Source organism: Seriola aureovittata, chromosome 17 (assembly GCF_021018895.1).
Source record: "Seriola aureovittata isolate HTS-2021-v1 ecotype China chromosome 17, ASM2101889v1, whole genome shotgun sequence".
In the NCBI taxonomy this organism is placed as follows: Eukaryota; Metazoa; Chordata; class Actinopteri; order Carangiformes; family Carangidae; genus Seriola; species Seriola aureovittata.
In genome coordinates, this window is record NC_079380.1 from 7868209 (window position 1) to 7886743 (window position 18535).

General features: G+C 43.0%; 1 protein-coding gene across 1 annotated transcript in view; it reads right to left on the bottom strand.

Moving 5' to 3' along the window:
- Positions 1-2768: 2768 nt before the first annotated feature.
- The window catches only part of mybpc2a (myosin binding protein Ca), a 28713-nt gene continuing 12946 nt past the window's right edge, over positions 2769-18535 (bottom strand). The window contains exons 10-26 of the mRNA XM_056402468.1: positions 17533-17702; positions 15470-15635; positions 14848-14954; positions 14738-14767; positions 13880-14019; positions 13479-13638; positions 12425-12529; positions 12064-12252; positions 11792-11926; positions 10734-10901; positions 10236-10324; positions 9005-9200; positions 7699-7838; positions 5924-6083; positions 4525-4661; positions 3475-3661; positions 2769-3156 (exon numbers count right to left, since the gene is read on the bottom strand). Coding sequence (XP_056258443.1) covers positions 3122-3156; positions 3475-3661; positions 4525-4661; positions 5924-6083; positions 7699-7838; positions 9005-9200; positions 10236-10324; positions 10734-10901; positions 11792-11926; positions 12064-12252; positions 12425-12529; positions 13479-13638; positions 13880-14019; positions 14738-14767; positions 14848-14954; positions 15470-15635; positions 17533-17702 — 2314 coding nt within the window. The 3' untranslated portion in view covers positions 2769-3121. The remainder of the gene's footprint in view (positions 3157-3474; positions 3662-4524; positions 4662-5923; positions 6084-7698; positions 7839-9004; positions 9201-10235; positions 10325-10733; positions 10902-11791; positions 11927-12063; positions 12253-12424; positions 12530-13478; positions 13639-13879; positions 14020-14737; positions 14768-14847; positions 14955-15469; positions 15636-17532; positions 17703-18535) is intronic.

Sequence of the window (18535 nt, forward strand, 5' to 3'; positions counted from 1 at the left end):
ATCCTGCCGACCCTGAGCAGCATCTTGCGAAAATGCCCTCCGCTCGACGACACCGAGCCTCCCTCAGCGTGGACGAAGCTGTCTGTTCCCATCAGCCGCACGCAATCCATGAAGTTGTCATTATTGTGAATTGTGAGGGCATCTCTCTCCTTTAACGCCTCCACCCCCTCAGAAACATTGTGCTCATTATATGGGCTGTGAGCTCAGGGAGGGTGTAGGCTCCTTAATCAATGAACACGATGACACATGGTATAAGTCACACAGGTATTCAATAGGGCACACCATGGCAACTGAAACAAAACAAAACAAAAAAAACCAAAAGCAGCGCAACAGGATGAAGACAAAAAGTCTGTGAAAATGTGGTGAAAGGTACAGTACTGCTCAAAGTAGGTGGATGGACGTTGTGTGCAGTGCAGGGAAAACAGGTAGACGGTCCCGTATATATATGTGTGTATTCTCCCTCTGTTTCATTTAGTTCTTATACTGTAATTACACGGATGAGACTCACTGCAAGGCTCTTTTCCTCCAGTGCTCTCCCTCTCTCCCTCTATCTCTTCCTCTCTCACTCCAAGTCTGTGATTTCATGTATAATTACTTGCATAATTATAGTTCCCTCCATCCTACTGTTTCAGGAGGTCTTTTTCTGTCTCTCTGGTATCTCTTGTCTTTCTTTTCCTAAACACACACTCACACACACACACACACACACTAGCACCCCACTGATTCTCCCTCCCTTTTCGCCTGGTGGTAAGACTCGTCTTGTCACTCTCTTTTGTCTCGTCTTTCGTCTGAGGCAGGCCTGTTCTAATATTGGAAAGACAGCAGAGAAGATACGGTGCGCGCGAAGAAGCCGTTTACTCCTGGCCTGCCATGCTTCCTTCATTAATTATTCATTCAGACATCACAAACTTAAAGAGCCTTAAGGTGTGTCACAGGGAATGAGGGGAAAACAAAATGCTCTATTATTATTATTTTTTTCTGGCTTACTACTTACAGCATTCTTAAACTGAGGAGACACACACACACACAGACAGACACACTCATACACACACAGACAGTAGCATTGCAAACCTGCACCTTCCCGTGTTTTTGAAAGTTCCTCAAGGCTTGCGGATGATGCCAGTAGATACAATTAGTTTGATTGCTTAGCAACTGAACATCACTTTTGAGAGCGGGAACAGAGGGTAGAGCTCAGGTGGAGTATCGAGTTTGCGCACTGTTTTTTTTTTTTTTTCTGAAGAAGAATCTGTTTTTCCCAAAACTTCCATGCAAAGTAGCATGCGGTGTACCTTCAGCGCCGCTTTCATGTGTCAATCAGCGGAGTAACACACCACGCTGTGTTTCAGGCTAACTGACAATAAGATTATATCAACACCACACATAATCCACGCACAAACACACACTCACTCGCGGTAGTCATTTACTGCTCGACAGGGTTCAAAATTTAAGCTTTGTGCTGCACTGCAGGTCTACTGTGCAACCAATCGTGGCCTACTTTCAGGTATCTGGAGGCTTTTCCCTGCTTTATCTGGGCACTTATGCCCTCACCCTGTTTCGACTCATCTTGAACTGCGTGCTGCAATGTAAAGGAGGCAATGTGATCTATTGTGCTCAAGAAGCGCCGAATGTTTCAAGGCGAGTGCCAAGCGTCAGGATCAGGCTGGCACGTGTCTTCTTGGACGCCTTCAGGTACGCAGCTCCACTCGGTGATGCGTTGGTAATGTAATAGCGTGCCACTCTCAATTACACCACAGACACTAATGATGGTCAGTCGTGGTCTTTGTCACTGTGCTCTTACCCCCTCTGCTGGAGAGACGTGAGACCAGGTCCTGATGTGGTCGGCGGTGGGACAGGCCTGGGGAGTGAAGCACCCACAGAGGAGGCCGGTGTATTTGCTCTGCAGCAGGAAACTCCACAAACTATTTGATGTGTTCAGACAGAACTTCTGCTTTTTGTCTCTAACTTGATCTTTCCTCAAATCTTCCTCTGTCAGATTGGTCGAATTAGGGGTGTGTGTGTGTGTGTGTGTGTGTGTGTGTGTGTAAGGGAGGGCGGGGTCACTTGGGACAGCGGTCTGGGTTGCAGCACATCGGTGAGGCTTTAATTTGGTGTGCGAGGCGAGCCGCGGCGGACTCTCCCAGCAGAGACGGTTCTGTGTTTGTTTTGCGGGTGTGTAAATTAGCGGTAATTCGTTTGCTCAGTAATGACGTGGGAGAGCTAATTAGGGCAGTGTTGATGGGTGCATTAATTAGTCTCTAGTGTGTGATGCTAATGAGACCCTGATTCGGGCTGTGTGTTTGCGTTTGCATGTGCATGAGTGTAAGCCATGTATCTGTAAAGGCCTACCACTATAGGTCATGCCATGAGGAGTGTAGTGCGAGAGCAAGCGGGAATGGGTAAAGAGAGGGAGTGTGTGTGTGTGTGTGTGTGTGTGTGTGTGTGTGTGTGTGTGTGTGTGTGAAGGACGCAGCAAGTCTTTATCTGCGCAGAAGAACCCCTTTAATCCTAGTGGCTCCATGATGCTGGCCATGCCTGGCTGAACAACGATCCCTCCGTTCAACCATCACAGGGCCGACAGGGCCCCCCCCACACACACACACACACACACACATCACACACACCTAACACCGCGGCGAAGGAGGCGGAGATGTGGAGCCGGTCGGTCACACTGCGCTGCGTGTCAGCGCTACAGCTGCATCACAATCATAAATTCATCCCAACCTATAAAAACGTCGCGGACACAAAACAGACCACACAGGAAGCCGTAATGGATGAAAGGCTGTTTTATAAGTGTGTTCAGTGACAGGTCCACTTCACAGATAAGAAGAATCCATCTGCGTGTGGTCACAGCGGGGCAGTGCTACTACACTACTCTGTGGCGTCTCTCAGTCAGGAAGTGACAAGGTGGCAGCTTGCTGTAAGAATTTATGGCATATTACTGATGTGGCATTCGTCATTGCAGCAGTGAAAGGCAAGCGTACTGGGGGGGGGGGCTGGGGGGGATTGGCTTTAGTGCCTCACCAGTGATCTATTCTAATCATATTTATTCATGACTATCCCGTTATACATAATCCATTACTATTCCTGTTCAACTGTATCCTCTGCTGTTTCGTGCTGTCGCTCATTTCTTCGCCTCCTGTCCTTTCTCTTGTATGGCTGCGGAGAAAAAGAGAAATTTTAATCGGCATGAGAGGCCGGTAGATCATCCTGTTGAAAGAGACTACAGCACTCAAGAGTCGTCTGTGGCTCTGAAACTTTAACTGACAAATACAATAAGGTGATTTATTTTTAGCGCAGGCAGGCTCGAATTTCAGCTGCGGTTTCACAAACAAGAGATCAGTCAAAGGGTTGAGGAGATGGAGATTTGTCATGCTGAGCTTTATTGAAGACTGTCAGAGAAAAAACCCAGGTCGCGCTCCAGTTCACTGCTTTTGGATCTGTGGCATTATGGGAAGAGAATTTCAGGCAGCGTACCTCGAACCTCCAGCTTGCACTCCACCTCGTCCTGCCCGAGATCGTTGATGGCCCTGCAGGAGTATCTGCCCCCGTCAAACAGGCTAGGCTTGCGGATGTTCAGAGTCAACACACCCTGGTTGTTCTGCATCAGGAACTTGGGATCTTCACCGATGATCATATTGTTCTTCATCCAAATGATCTTTGGCTGAGGAAACGGTGTGTTTGAGGAGGAGGAGGAGGAGGCAAAAATTAGTGGGATGGAGGAGAGAAAAAGGAGGAGGGAGTGTATAAACAGAGCGAGGGATGTTAGAGAGGAGGGGAGGAGAGGGAAGGAGGGAAGAGGGAAGGGGTGAAATTAGGTCAACATTTCGGCTTGACAAATCTTTGCCGATTCGGCGGGATATAAAAAAAAAAAAACGTGTGTTCAAAGATCTTTCTGCTCCACCTCTTGTTCTAGCTTCAGACATAAAAATACACTTCTGCTGCAAAGGCATCAATATCCTCTCTGACTGTTCCCCACTCACTGTTTGACACTTTAAACTTGCATGCTCGCTCTGAAAAACACAAAGCGTGAAATCTGTGGCGTACCCTCGCAGCAGAGCGACCAGGGGCCAATGTCGGTGAAGTGTATGCAGGCTGGGTGGAGCTAAAGTGCTGTAGTGTATATTTTGTATACAGCTGGGACATTGCGTCGTACTGTATAATACACAGCTTTCTAGGCTGAATCCTTTAGTTTTCTAATATTTGATATAATAATGGTCCATATTTTTCTATTCTTCAGATTCATATTTTATATAGTTATGTTTTTAAAAGTATAAACTGGATCTACATCTGGATCAGCAACAACATAAACATATTGAAATAATAAGAGTAAATAATTTGACAGTTTTCGTGAGGAGAGGTCCATGAACTAACTTTCAACCAAATTCCATTGAAATACGTGAAGTATTTTTTTTTTTTATATCGATTAATCAAAACATAGAAAATAATCTCCACTCAAAAGGCCAGAACTGGTTGAGAAAGAAATGGCTTCCCTGACACACACTTTTCCTGCAGAGACGTTCATACCTTGGGGTGGCCGCGGACGGCACAGCTGATGGCGGTGGTGTAACCCGCAACCACACTTCTGTCCACCAGGGGCGCTGTGAACTTGGGGGATCTGCTCATGTCCTTCTCCTTGAAGGGTGCAGGGTTATAGTCCAAACCTGGACAGGCGGAAAAGTGGTTCGTGTATTAACTTAATCTTAGGAACACAAAGCGAGGTGCAGACCAGCATGAGCTTCAAGTGCAAGTCTGTGAAAATTGAGAATTTAGTTTTTGGCTTCCATCAGGACGGCCTCTGAGGCTGTTTCCAGCTTCCTCATATGAAGCATGTGAGGTTGGAAGAATACAGAATTAGTTGCATTTTACATTTGCTCATTTAGATGCTTTTACCCAAAGGGACTTACAAGAGAGAGACAGCACTTAAGCTTCAGTGCAGAAGGAAACCTTGGTGGAAGTGCTAACTACTGCATCTATGCGATAAGTGCAAGGAGATCGGGTAAAGAAGTGCACCAAGAGTACGTACATATAGACATACATACAAGTGATAGTTAGGGTGTAAGTTTGCTTGTTTTAAGAATGGATATTAAACCTTTTTACCCCTTGATGGATTAAGATGAAAGATGCTTTGCACCATGGTCACTGATGTTTCTGTTCTGTATACGTGAAATCTCTGGTGATTTGTCAATAGTCTGTATAAGGAAAGCAGAAATGGCCTTAGACACCATTTGTTGAATGAAGCAAGGGTAGGACTAGGACTCTGTCGAAGAACTGAGTAAAACATTCAAATTCAAATGCTTAATTGATAACCTACTGTGTTGTTTTGCTTTTAATACCATACCACATTCTGTTACACTGGCAAATTGTTTTAATTTGGCGATCACGATTTTTAATTATCTGGAGAGAGGAAACGGACTTTTGCTTCATCCTGAGGTCAGGTGGGCGACTATGATCAACAATTCTCACAATTTTATAGGCCAGACTGCTCCTTGGAACACAAAAGAGATTGGCTGGTTGGCAAATCTTCTGGTGGAGTAAGCAAATGCAACAACACAACAACATTAGCAGCATTTGGCTGGTGGCAGGTGTTAATTTCCCAGCCTAGTTGCTTTCATAATCCGCGGCCAGTATTAAAATGTTATTAAACAGTCTGTCAAAGAATATTTCCGTTAAGCACAATCCCTGTGAATTCATTTTCTTTATATTATTTGTAAGTTGTTAATTACGACCAACAATTATGTTAAAAGTCATATAACATTCATTTTATCATGTGCATTGTTAACCACCATTCCTGACGACTTTCTTCTTATACTATATCTTAATAAATATATCGTGACCCACAGCTCAGCATGCGTCACATGTTCCTTGGCATCAAAAGCAGCAGTACCATGTTACGGAGCACGGTGCTCTGCAGGGGTCTCATTACCTGATTTGGTGATGATGGCGGTGTTCTTGCTGATGCCAGCGTCGTCGCTGAGGCCACAGATGTTTTCGCTGAACACTCGAAAGGAATACTCGTTCCCCATGACCAGGTCAGACACAGTGCAGCTGGGCCTGCGGTTGTGCTCATAGACCGTGAACCATTCCTGATGTGAGAGAGAGACAGAAAGAGAGAGAGAGAGAGAGAGAGAGAGGGGTGGGGGAGAAGCAGAGGTTCAGAGAGGCTTATGGCTGAGGCTGAGATCTGGATAAGCTGAAGAATCTTCTATCCCCAGCATCCATGTTCCTCTAGTCCACCGTCCAGTCGATTCATAACACATAATGACCATGACGGTACAGTCGGGCTTTGCAGCTACACGGCAAACCTCCAAGCAGGTACGGATAGAAGCGTCAAAAGGCATCGATGCAAGTGTTTATCTTTCCAGTCCATACTCCGGTTGCACCTTCTCTTCCTGTGTCTTGTATCTTCACTGCATACTACAAACCATCAGGCGGCTGTCCCTATTCATTTGAAATTTGAACATGGGTAAAATATTCAATCCATAATCAACTGTCCCTCTGAGCTAGTGCACACTGTGTTGCCCTGCCAGTCAACCAGGCTGTTGCTCTTTTCTCCAAAACACAAAATTGGAAACTAAAGGGCAAATAACCATCTGAAAAATAAAGCAAGGACACTGTTTGGATTTGACATCATAGTTGGAACAATCGTGGGTAAAAGTAAAGATGTTTGCTTGTTGAAGTGTAAAATGCAACTGCCTTAAACTGAAGTTATACTTGCACACAAGTGTTCGTACGTGTTTTTTTATACTTGTGCGGACAGGCCGTATAACGTACACGTTCACTAGCAAACAGGGTAACGTTTCGAAATGTTTTAAAATGTAGAACAAATCAGAATACCAAAACCCTTTGCATTTTATGTGTAATAATAATAATAATAATAATAATAATATAAATTCATAAACTTCATTTATATAGCACTTTTGTTAACAGGGGAATTTAAAAAACGGCAATTAAAAGAAAAGATCATAAAACAGAAGGTGATGAAATAAAGGAATATAATAATAATACACAAAAATATAATTGTGTATATAGTTGGAAAATCAAACACAAGAATATATCAAACATTCATAAAAGCTTTCATGTAAAAGAATGTTTTGAGTCTTGATGATGCTGCCCCGCTCACCTTTCATCACTTGCCGAGACGTAGGAATAACCAGCAGAGCTCCATCCACCGGTCTAAGTGAACACCCAGGCGCATATGGGGTTATTAAGTTTTGGATATAATTTGGAGCAAGACCATTTAATGTATCAGTGTGTTTCCGCAGGAGCTTACTTCCAGTTTACAGTGACGTTAACTGTCACAGCAACATTAATTCTATACTTTACATGAGATAAAATAATTCATTATCATTATAAATAATTAGAATAAGTCGAACTAATAGTGTGTAAATCGTGTAATATTTTTAGATTATTAACCGGCTCTCATGTTAGCTCCTGCTGGATACATTAACTAACGCTCGAGTCAACTGTGTTGTCAACACAGTTAGGGGATATTACTGAGCAGTTAGTTAAGACTAGTTAACAAATAGCAGGAAAGCATGCAGACCTAAAAGTGACAAACATTAACCTTTTTTTTCCTGTTAAGAAGCTTTACATAAAAAAAAAGAGACAGTGTTGCTCAGGCCTCCAATATGGCAGCCAGTGAGTTAAGTCGCCTGAACCCCTACATCGACACGCCCATGCATTTCTCGTCACGTGTACCTTCGTCGTCTTGTCAGACTTCTGAATGGTGTAGCCGATAATCTCACAGTTGCCGTCGTCTTTGGGCGGCTTCCAATCCAGCGCGGCGTTGAAACCCCACACGTCTGTGACATGTACTGCGATGGGAGGACCGGGCTTTTCTGGTGGGATCATGAGAGGAGACAGAGTTGGAGGATTTTGTGTGAAACTGTGAACGAGACAAGTTCATTAGGCAGTCATGAGCAGGAGAGAACATACTGTACAGCTGGTGGAGATAACTAACTCTTTCTCCCTGCCTGGGTAGAGATGCGGGGAAGCTTTTAGAGGTACAGAGATTGATAAACAGATCTGGAGTAGGGAAGTCCCGTGGAGAGAAAGAAGTCAACACTTGCAGCAGAAGAGATTTGGCAAAAATTGACAGATTAGCAGAGCAGAAGACAAAGGTTCAAGGAAAGTCGGTGATAGATGCATACATTACTGGGAAAACTGTGTTGGCATAGAGCTGGCAAACTGAGAAATAGCACTCTTTGTCTGCGCGGATTACAGAGCAGAAGAATGCAGTGTGTTTATCATCGATCCCTCTGTGTGGCCTGTGCTATACACAGCGGCGTACAGAAATACTGTACAACATAGTAATGTATTTGTCATTAATCTTGCTCTGCACGCGCTCCTCTGTGGAGTACAGTACAAACTGTGAGCAGTACAACTGTTTTTGCCTGTTAATCCTTCCTGCAATGTCTCCTGCTGAAAGAGTGTGGTGACACCTCAGTTGAGGGGGGTGGGGGTGGGGGGTGTGTGTGTGTGCGTGTGTGTGTGTGGGGGGGTGATCACAGGAGCTGCAGCCTCTCATTAGCTCAACCTTCTCAGCAGAGGAAGTGACAGAGTAGCCCTCAAAATCCAAACCTAATCCCAGTCTACACGCAAATAATCCTAGCGGAGCCCCGCCAAATAATCCACCCCCGGTACCCTGACCCGGGGAGACGAGCCGTAAGCTGAGGAATGAGCTGGCGGGCCACATGTAGCAGTGCAAGAGCAAGGATTACTCGAGAGAGGGGAATCAGCGCTTTGATGATTTGCTACTTTGAGTCACAGATCCTTAGGAGTATGAAATTAGGAATTATCATCAACTTTGAGAGAGGAAAAAAAAAAGAGAAACTCATGACATGTCACAGATTTGGCCTCAAGCCAACATCCCCCTCCAAACGGGTTATTAACAGTGAATGTGAAGCAGGATCCATGCACGGTGTTCTAATCTTAATGAGAGAACATGCAACAGGGAGCGTCAAGGTGGAGCTAAGAGGGTTGTCTTTGCCATGACGGGACTGACCTACGACCTGGATGTGTATGTCAGCGCTATCCGACATGTTCTCGATCTGGACAGACAGCGTGTAAATTCCAGAGTGGGTTCTCTCTGACGAGCGGATGAAGAGGATGCTGTCCACTTCACTGGTGCGAGTTCCCACCGTTTTGTCCTCCAGGGGAACGCCGTCTTTGAGCCAGTTCACGATGGGGCGAGGCTTACCCTGCAGTCACAGCGACAGGAAGGAATCAAGACAAAGAAATCTGTGAATTAGTCTTGTGATTAATGTCTCAAAGAACACTATTTTTAATTTTTTTGCGACAGAAAATTCATCATGTTTTGGCTGTGAACTGTTTTGTTGCGTCCTGTTCTGGTTAAACATGTCTCAGCCTTAGTTAGAAAACATATTCCATCATGAGTAGAGTCTGTCCACAGAGCCGTGGGTGCTCTTCTCTCCCAGGAGAGCGTCGTGAAGCCACGTCCTCTGTCTCCGAGTATGCTTTTCATCTTGCTTCTTCAAAAGCAAGCCGAGCTAAGGCTCACTTTCTCTTGTCTATTTTTATTTATAACAATGGCTTCCCCCTTTGCTACTTATGCTTCGCTTCTTTTCACCATTACAACAATTTGCAAGCTGCTGTCAAATGATGTGATGCTCCTTGTGCCCTTTGAGCTGCTGCTCCCTCTGCTACTTGCAGGGTTTACAGATCTGATTTGCATTTCAGAGGGAAAAAAACTGCCCTATCAGATTGCAGCAGAAGGGATGTCTTAAGCAGTTATTTGGTTATTTGCTCTCTCAAGAATACGCAAGTAAAGTTCATTTGGATATGTTACAGAAAACTATGGGCGACCGTAAATGAAAACAGGCTGTTTTAAACATATCTCTTGTCTGTGTTCTTGGCCCAGTTGAGTTTTTACTTCAAATAAACCACTCCAGACTTCACCTGAAACCCCTGTGCGATGACCTATTTTATGTGGATCATGGAGTGGCTTTTTAGGCTTCTGCTGCATTTTTGTCCATTTTTCAAATAAACCAAATTTAGAGTCTGATCTGGCCATTTAGCACAAGGTCAGTGGGAAAGCAACCTTGTAATCTTTAAGCACCTTGTATAGCAGAAGCTTGCCAGAACTGGTTTTACTCTGTTACTCTGTCTAATCTAGTCCGTATAATCAAAAGTCTGCTTTTAGACTGACAAAAAAATTAACAAAATACAAAGCAGGAGCAAAAAACCAGCAGGAGCTTGGCCAGATTTGGACTAACCTGGAAGGGGATGACCAAGTTCACCTTCTCGCCCACAACCGCGATGAGTTTGGTTCTCAGATGGCGAGGCAGACGGATCTTAGGATGCTCTGGGGGGTGGACACAGGACAGACGGCAAGTGGAGATGAGAGGAGTGGGGTTTGTGGGTGTGTGAGGGAGTGTAGCTGTATTAAATGTACAGCATGTACAGTTTGTATATTATGTGTTTGGTTATGACTGTGTGTGTACCATAAATATAAATTATTGAGACATGAAAATACATACATCCTTCTTAGATGTAGTATGTGGTTAAGAAACAATCTATGAGAAGGTTTACAGTAATTTTATTACAGATAAGTGGTAAACTTCATAATTAACTGTTGACTGTACTGGTACCAAAATAGGTTTCTGTTACAGCTTTAACAGATTTAATATGAACAATATGAAATATATCCATATATCAGTAAAATATATGTTGGATTTTAAAAAAAGGCAGACGAGTTAAAACATGTATCTCACCCATGATCTCTCTGATAGTGATGGCCTGGGAGAGAGTGGCGGGGGGGCTGCGCCCGGCGATGTTGACAGCCACCACTCTGAATAGCATCTTCTCCCCCACTGGGAGACCCTTCACCCTGTACTGGTTCTTTGACACTGGTTCCTCATTAGCCTGCACCCACTGGTCACCTGAGGGATGAGTCGGATCAGACAAGGAACAGACCAGAAAAAACAGAATCAGTCTGGTTTTCTGGTCTCAGGGTAATGTTGAGAAGATCATCAGGAATCAGGTGTGAATGTTGATCACTAATTGACTGTTTGCTAAACTCTGCTCCCCCAAGTTTCTGTTTCTACACCTGTCAAGCTTTACATCCTCACGTAGGATATTATGCTGTTTACAGTGATCAGACGTAAGTTGACAAAAATAGACTTCCCATTTCTACCTGGCAACTGTCAGGTTTGCCGAATGAAATGATGATTGTCAGTGACATATTTTATTAGCTGTAGCTGGTTAGCTCATTTAGCTGACATTAGCTTTAGGAGCTTGTTGAAAACGTCTATGGCTGACCTGAAAATGAGAATCTTGTAAAAGGGGGCTTAAATATGCACATGACATGAAATAATTGTGAAACACTGCGGCTAAGGTTAAAGCTAAAACACTGTAGATTTGCTAGGTGTCAAGTTGGGCTTTTTTTTTAACATACCCTGTGATTTAACAAACTAATGCATTATCATTTAATTGAATGGTTATTATTGTTGGTAGGAAAGTTAGACAGATGTGCCGACAACTTTTGGGTTTCTGAAAAATCTCGTCGGCTGGTGTATCCTCCTTCAGCGTGAATGCTAGCTAGCTAAAAAGGGTTTTCACAGCTAAAAAGATAAAGAAAGTTGTGCTGGAGAAGAATGGACATTAACCAAACGGATTTTTCCCACCTTAATTAACTAATAACCCAAAACTAATATAGATCTACATTGCATCAGTTTAATGCTTTATAGATTTAATGCCACCATTAGTTACAAATGATAAACCCTCAATAACACCTTAGTATTCAGTGGTGTCTATTTTTGCGTATATTTACTTCCTTCTTTGCAGTACTCAATGATGTAACCATCGATGCCGCCTGCTCCGATTTTCTCTGGAGGACGCCACTTGAGTGCGCAGGTAGTGTCTGTCACATCATCCACGATGAGACGAGTGGGCTCGCTGGTGGGGGCTGAGAGAGACAGGAGCTAATTAATACGTTAATACCCAGTGTAAATGGGATGGGAGGTAGGTTAAGCTGCCTCAATGAGCATTGTGTGCAAAACCTCTGTTAATTAACCATTCTGCTAATGACAAATGGCAACGCACCAATGGGCATGAAGGGCTTCGAGCTTGCACTGGGCTGAGAGACGCCGATGCCGTTGACTGCAAACACTCTCATCTCATAAAGAACGCCCTCAATCATCTTCTTCGCCTCGTACGTGGTGGACTCATAAACATCAAAGTTGAGCCTGGTCCATCTGGACGAGCCAATCTTTTTCCTCTCCATCAGGTACCCTGGAGGAGGCGATATCAACATACGGTGAAATCATTAAAAGTGGCTCAGTGGTTCTTTGGAAAGGAGTTCAAAAACATTGCACTGTAATAAACACAGAGGCTTGTAAACTGCTGTTTCCCCCTGGGAGGAAGACATCAGATGTGAACATTAGATGCTGTGTTTCAGGGGTACCTTTAACGGGAACTCCGCCGTCAACTGCAGGAGGGTCCCATGTGATCGTGGCAGAGTCCTCGCCAACTGACGTGCATTTGACATTCTCAGGAGGGTTGGGCACATCTGGAGAGGCAGGTTACAGTCGGAAATGGAAAATGAGGAGAGATGAAACAGAGAGTCAAATGAGAGAAGGCTTGGATGTGGGAGGAAGTGGGATTTTTAGGCAGTACGGTATGTAAGGAAGCATGCAGGTGAGAGTTGCAGAGTGAAATTATCCCATTTAAACCTATATATATGTTCAAAGCTTCTTCTTTTTTATTTTTTACCAAATCAAATAATTTTGACTTTTTGTCAAATGTGTATTTAAAATGTTGTATCAGCACGCCAAATCATGTATACTTCACCACTACTGCCAACCATATAGCAAAGCATAGTCTTTCAACGCATGCTGTAGTGTTTTAGATCTTTTAATATGTTTTAACAACATTCCAGTCGTTGGTTATTATTCATGTCCTGAATGAGCTTGAAGGCCATCACATTGAATATGCTCTCTGCCAATATTAGGGCCAAGATTATGGTATATAATTACTTTTTAAATTGTACATTTACACTACTGATGCGTTATCAATTTTAAAAACAAGCCATGCTCACAATGAACATGCTCTCTGCTTTTACAGGTATCACAGTTATGCAGTCATGATTACAGGGTAACACTCGCATTTATCTGCATTAATGCACAACAATAACCTAACCTACGATTATCTAGTTTTTTTTTTGAATTATGTGAAAATAAACGTAAAACTGCCATGAATATCTAAAAACATTCAAATATTCAGTACATGTACAGCATTTCTGAATACAGGTCTGGCTACAATATGCAACATTCATATGTTGCAGGGTTTCCTGCCAACAGTGGAACCAACAGTGGTAATTTGGGATTATTTTCACTCATTTTGCATCAATATTTTCCGACCATTACCCAGTCCCAGCTCAGAACCATCCCACTCTCAGCGAGCCAGGAAAAATAGGATGGGAGCAACAAAAGGCAGGAAAATTAGAAGAATCCACTGACCCACGATCTTGACAAAGAGTTCAGCCTTGTCCTCTCCAGCAGGGTTAGTCACGGTGATGGAGTAGTGGCCCTCATCTTCTTTCTCCGCCCCCTCTATTACAAAGCTGCTCAGGGTCTTCCTCGTCTCCACGCGGACCCGTCCCTCGGCCTCAGACAACACCTATCACACCGGGCAGGACAGAGACAGACAGAACAAAGCGCACTGTTGAAGAGAACGGTGTCGCACAGCTGCCACAATGAAAGGTGATGCAACCTCCCCACTCTAATTCATGTGTCATTCTTCTTTTGTACTGTGACTAACGGCTGGAGTCTCTGATTGACGCACAGAGGTAGAAAGTATCTGACGTGTGTTTGAGTGTGTATGAGGTGAGTGGTGAGAATCCCTCTGTGTTCTCCCTCACTTGGTCTCCTTTCATCCAGCACACGGTGGGCGCCGGCTCTCCTGTGATCTCGACGTCAAGGCGCAGTTTGTTTCCAGCCACCACTGTGATGGTGTTCTTGCTGCCAGTGCCGCTGGTGTCCAAGTGGATTTTGGGAGGATCTGTCATTAGAGGAGAAGATGGGAGGAAAGAGGTGAGTCAGGTTAGAAAAATAACTGCTCTGATGCTTCTGTTGTTTTCAGAGTAGATCACTCTGCTCTGGTAGAAAACTGAACTTTAGCATTTACATTGGGAGCAGCATCATGTCGAAGTGGGTGATGCTAAACAAGCAAGCTAGGGCGTGTGTCCACTAGGAGCCGAGGAGACTGTTACCAGCATTTTACCAGTTGAATAATTTATTTCATGTCATGCGCACTTTAAATCATTTTTGCGTTATCTCTTCAAAGACGGACACCTGCAGTATTGTGTCAGTGTTGCAGTTCATGATCGGAAAGAAGTTCAAAGAGCAACTTAATAGCAGCTGGAAGTCTTGTTTTTGCTGACTCCCGGTGATTTACCGCAGCCAGAAACTTAGTTTTACAGCATATTGATGTTTGTGGGAAAAAATTAGCACTTTCTTTTCAGGTAGATACCTAGTGCAAACATATCCTTACTTTAAATTTTTCAAAACTAACTTTTCCTCAACCCAGTTGGCAGGTTGAGCCACTGTTCACACAGGTGATTGAAAGATGGTGTCCGGAGTCACTGAACTTTTTCTGTGTTAAACCAGTCCACAATCTTTCCTTTAACCAAGTACTGCCAGTGCCCAAACATAACCGTAAACAATAAGATAAATGTAATATATGTAAATGTACATATTCTAGAGAAAACAAGACTTACCTTGTCGGGGAACATAGTCAATCTTGATCTCTGAGGGGAAAAATATATGTGGTTAGCTCATATTCCGTAAAAGCATCAGATGCCTATTTGTGTTTGCATGTCGCTCTCACCCAGGAAGTTGAGTTTTGCGGAGAGAGAAAGAGCGTAGCCGTCAGGGACAAACGTATAATCTCCAGCGTCTGAAGGCTTCACGTCATCAATCGTCAGCTTGTGGATCCTGGAGACATGTTACCAGATGTAACCAAGGAGACAACACTCGTTGTGACCCGCATATATGCAAAAGACAGTTGCCCTGGCAACATACTCCATGAGGCAATATCGCAGAGTGAGAAACATACTAAATGGCTTTCACCTTGTGTGACCGCTGTCGCCTTGGCATATCTCCTGCCATAGGCAGCTCTGAGCGAGGGATTACTGAAAGAAACATCAGACCCTAGGGGTGTGTGTGTGTGTGTGTGTGTGTGTGTGTGTGTGTGTGTGTGTGTGTTTTTAGAGGTTAGAGCTCTACAAAATCCAAGAAATGGGTCAAACAACTAGGAAAACCCTTTGGTAATAGTTTGCCAAGCAATGGGACAGACAGTGCTTATTGTGATAGCTCTATCATTGTGTGAGTCTGTGTGCTGTGTCTGCATGTGATTGTACGTGTAGCAGCACATGACAATTGGGACAGAGAGCTCAAAGCAACTGCTGCCTGACATTCAAACATGGAGCCACAGCAGTCTGATATAATACCTTCCAATGTGTGTCATTTTGATGCGATTGCTGGGGTGGACTTCGACGCCGTCCTTGAACCATTTCCCCGTCACTTTTTCATCAGACACTTCGCACTTGAATACAGCCTGTTCAGCAGCCTTCACTGTCAGGTCAGCTATGCTCTGCAGAACCTGCAGCTCCTTATCTGCAGCAAACACACCAACATAGATCACTACATATCGTAGCATTCAGATAAATACAGCCCGTGACTATAAGTTTTAAATGCACTGCAGTAATGCAGTAATTATTACTTGCCCAAATTCAGCATGCAAAGGGAGAAGAACTGAGCTTCACATATACTTCAGAAGTGTGAAGCACTGAAGAAATTAAAATCTAATCTAATCTAATCCACTGGTAATTCCTGATTTTTAAGGAATAGTTCAACATGTTGGAATATAAGCTTTCTCACTTTCTTGGAGTTAAATGAGATGATTGATGCCACCCCCATGTCTGTACAATCAATTTGTAGCTGGAGTTAGCCAGTGGTTAGCTTAGCTTAGCACAAAGTCTGGAAATGGGGAAACAACTAGCTTGTCTGTCCAAATGTACAAAAAACCGCCTACCAGCACCTCCACATTTTAGTCAGTTATGTAATTTCTCGTGAATTCACCAAAAAGTATAAAAATGGCTTTTTTTTGCTTTTTTTTTTACAATGGGGTGGGGGACCATTTGTTTATGTATTTTGGGTACTTAGCTGGTGAAAAACAACGTGCCAATTTCCCTCCAGGCTATGTTTTCTTGACTCCTGTGAATGTCAGCTACAACATGACTCACTGTGGGACACTACAATAATGAGGTGTTTCTCCATGATCTCGGCGTGCACCTTATGCAAGCAGTCTATTTAGCCATTTAGGTTGCAACACTATGTTCATATTGGCCACCTGGTGCACTCTAACTATGACTGGAGTGCCTAGTCTGGAGGAAGGCCAGACGTCTTCTTGCATTCGAATCAATTTAGGAGATTCGTCTGGCTTGCATTTAACAGTGACTGCCTGATATCTGAAGGGCAAGACGGGACCCAGCCATCGGTTTTGGAGGCGTAAAAGAAAATGAGCATGACGAATAGTGTGATGAACAACTGATACAAGAGATTAATGAAGTAATATTAATTATGACATGAGTAATGACTAATTTATTGCTTTTCATGCTTGTCAGAATGGAAAACATCAACATGCGCTGATGTGTAAATTTTCTTCAAGTTCCTAATTATAGAGCCATGTATGAAATACTTGTTAGTAAACTTTATACACCAGCTGATAGTCTGTAACTTACTGCTCTTGCTGCTAAGAGTACTGATTTTCTCATTTTAGCACACCCCTGATTACGTGTTGAAGCTTTTAACTATAGACAATACATTTAGGTTGTTTGATTTTAAAGGTCCCATGTTTTACACTATTCTGGTGTTTTATTTGAAGTGTTGATCCATAATGAGATATATTTGTGGTTTTAAATACCAAAAATAATCTCAATGTAGTTTTACATCTCCTCTGTCAGGCTTCTCTCTGGAGCTCTAGTAACAACAGGTCGGTGAGCCAATCAGAAGAGAGGAGGCTCTGAGCGTCTTCTGACTGAGTTAATAAAAATATAGCAGATTTCAGGTAAACACTCAGAGAAACCAAATCCTGCATGGTTGGATGCTGGGTTCAGGTGGGCCATGCTGGGGGCATAGCTGAGTGTGTTGACTGTTTCTTTGTGACATCACAATGTTACGAAAGTCCTGACAGCTCGTTTTAAGGTTCAGCTTCTGAATACAGGCTGTGTGCATTTTGTCCGTGGTTTGAGCACTTTGATGCTTTCACAGTATTCATATAGCACCTACAACCATTTTTTAATCATCTTACTTTCCACAAAATGGGACTTTTAATTGCTCATGTAGTTTTTTTCTTTATGAAGTAATCTTGGTTTGATGTAATTTCCCTGTTGCATTTCAGGTTGGTTTGTAATAGGCAGTTCAGTATAAAACCACAGAACTCACGCTAAGTTTTTACTTGTTTAGAAGAAATGTCACTGACTGGCAGTGACTCGAACAGAAGAAGAGTTACCTTCAACCTCCAGTTCTGCTTTCGACTCTCCACCATTGGTGAAGACGTGGTACATTCCAATATCTTCCTTAGTAGCTTCATTTATGATCAAAATGTGCCTCTTCCCATCTTTTTTAAACCTGTACTTTGAACCTGCAGTTTCTCTGTTCAGCTCAACTCCATCTTTCATCCTGAGGAGAAAACACACACACACACATAAACACATATGCTTTAGTGACACAAGAGAGGAAGAGCTGATTGACACATCTGCAATGTTCTACTTGGCTACAGCCTTCAGGGATCACAAGGTTTAGGAACATTTTAAAAACGGTGCAGAAGTCTAAGAGTTCTTCAAATATACTCTGTGCGCTGCAATCAAAGTAGCAAAAAAAATAGTTCAGAACATTTTTCAAAATAAAGTTTTATCCATCGCAGTACAACAGTAGTATGTTTTATATCATTTTGTTTGAAGATGTGAAAACGTGTGAATAGAATCATTAATTCTTAACAATAAAAACAAGGGACATTATCCAGTGAAAACAGTTTTCCAGTTCATGTAGCTTTGATTAATATTCTGTTTAAAATGGTTTTCCAACATAAAAAGTAAAAAAAAAAAAAAAAAGACTGAAAAGGGATTGAAAGCAGATCTGTGTTTACTTCCTTGGCCCCGGTTCAATTTAACCTCTGGTTAAATACTTATTTCTTTATTAAACTAGAATGGCACTCAGTAGGTCACCTACCTCTGCCATGGTTAAACAATCCTTCACAATTCTGTGATCTGCACCAAACTGTACAAAGTCACAGATGCCATCACCATTAATATGTCAGATTTTTTACATCAAGGTCCTAACATTATTTCCTGAGAAATTGATGAAAATGTTGAAAAATGCCCTATCACCCAGTGTTTTGGAAAGTGATTTAAAAAAACAAAAAAAAAAAAAACTGGATCAGCACCAAAATTCTGGCCAATGCCACATCCCTCCAGCAAGCTGCACATCAGTTCAGTACTTTTTGTATAATCTTG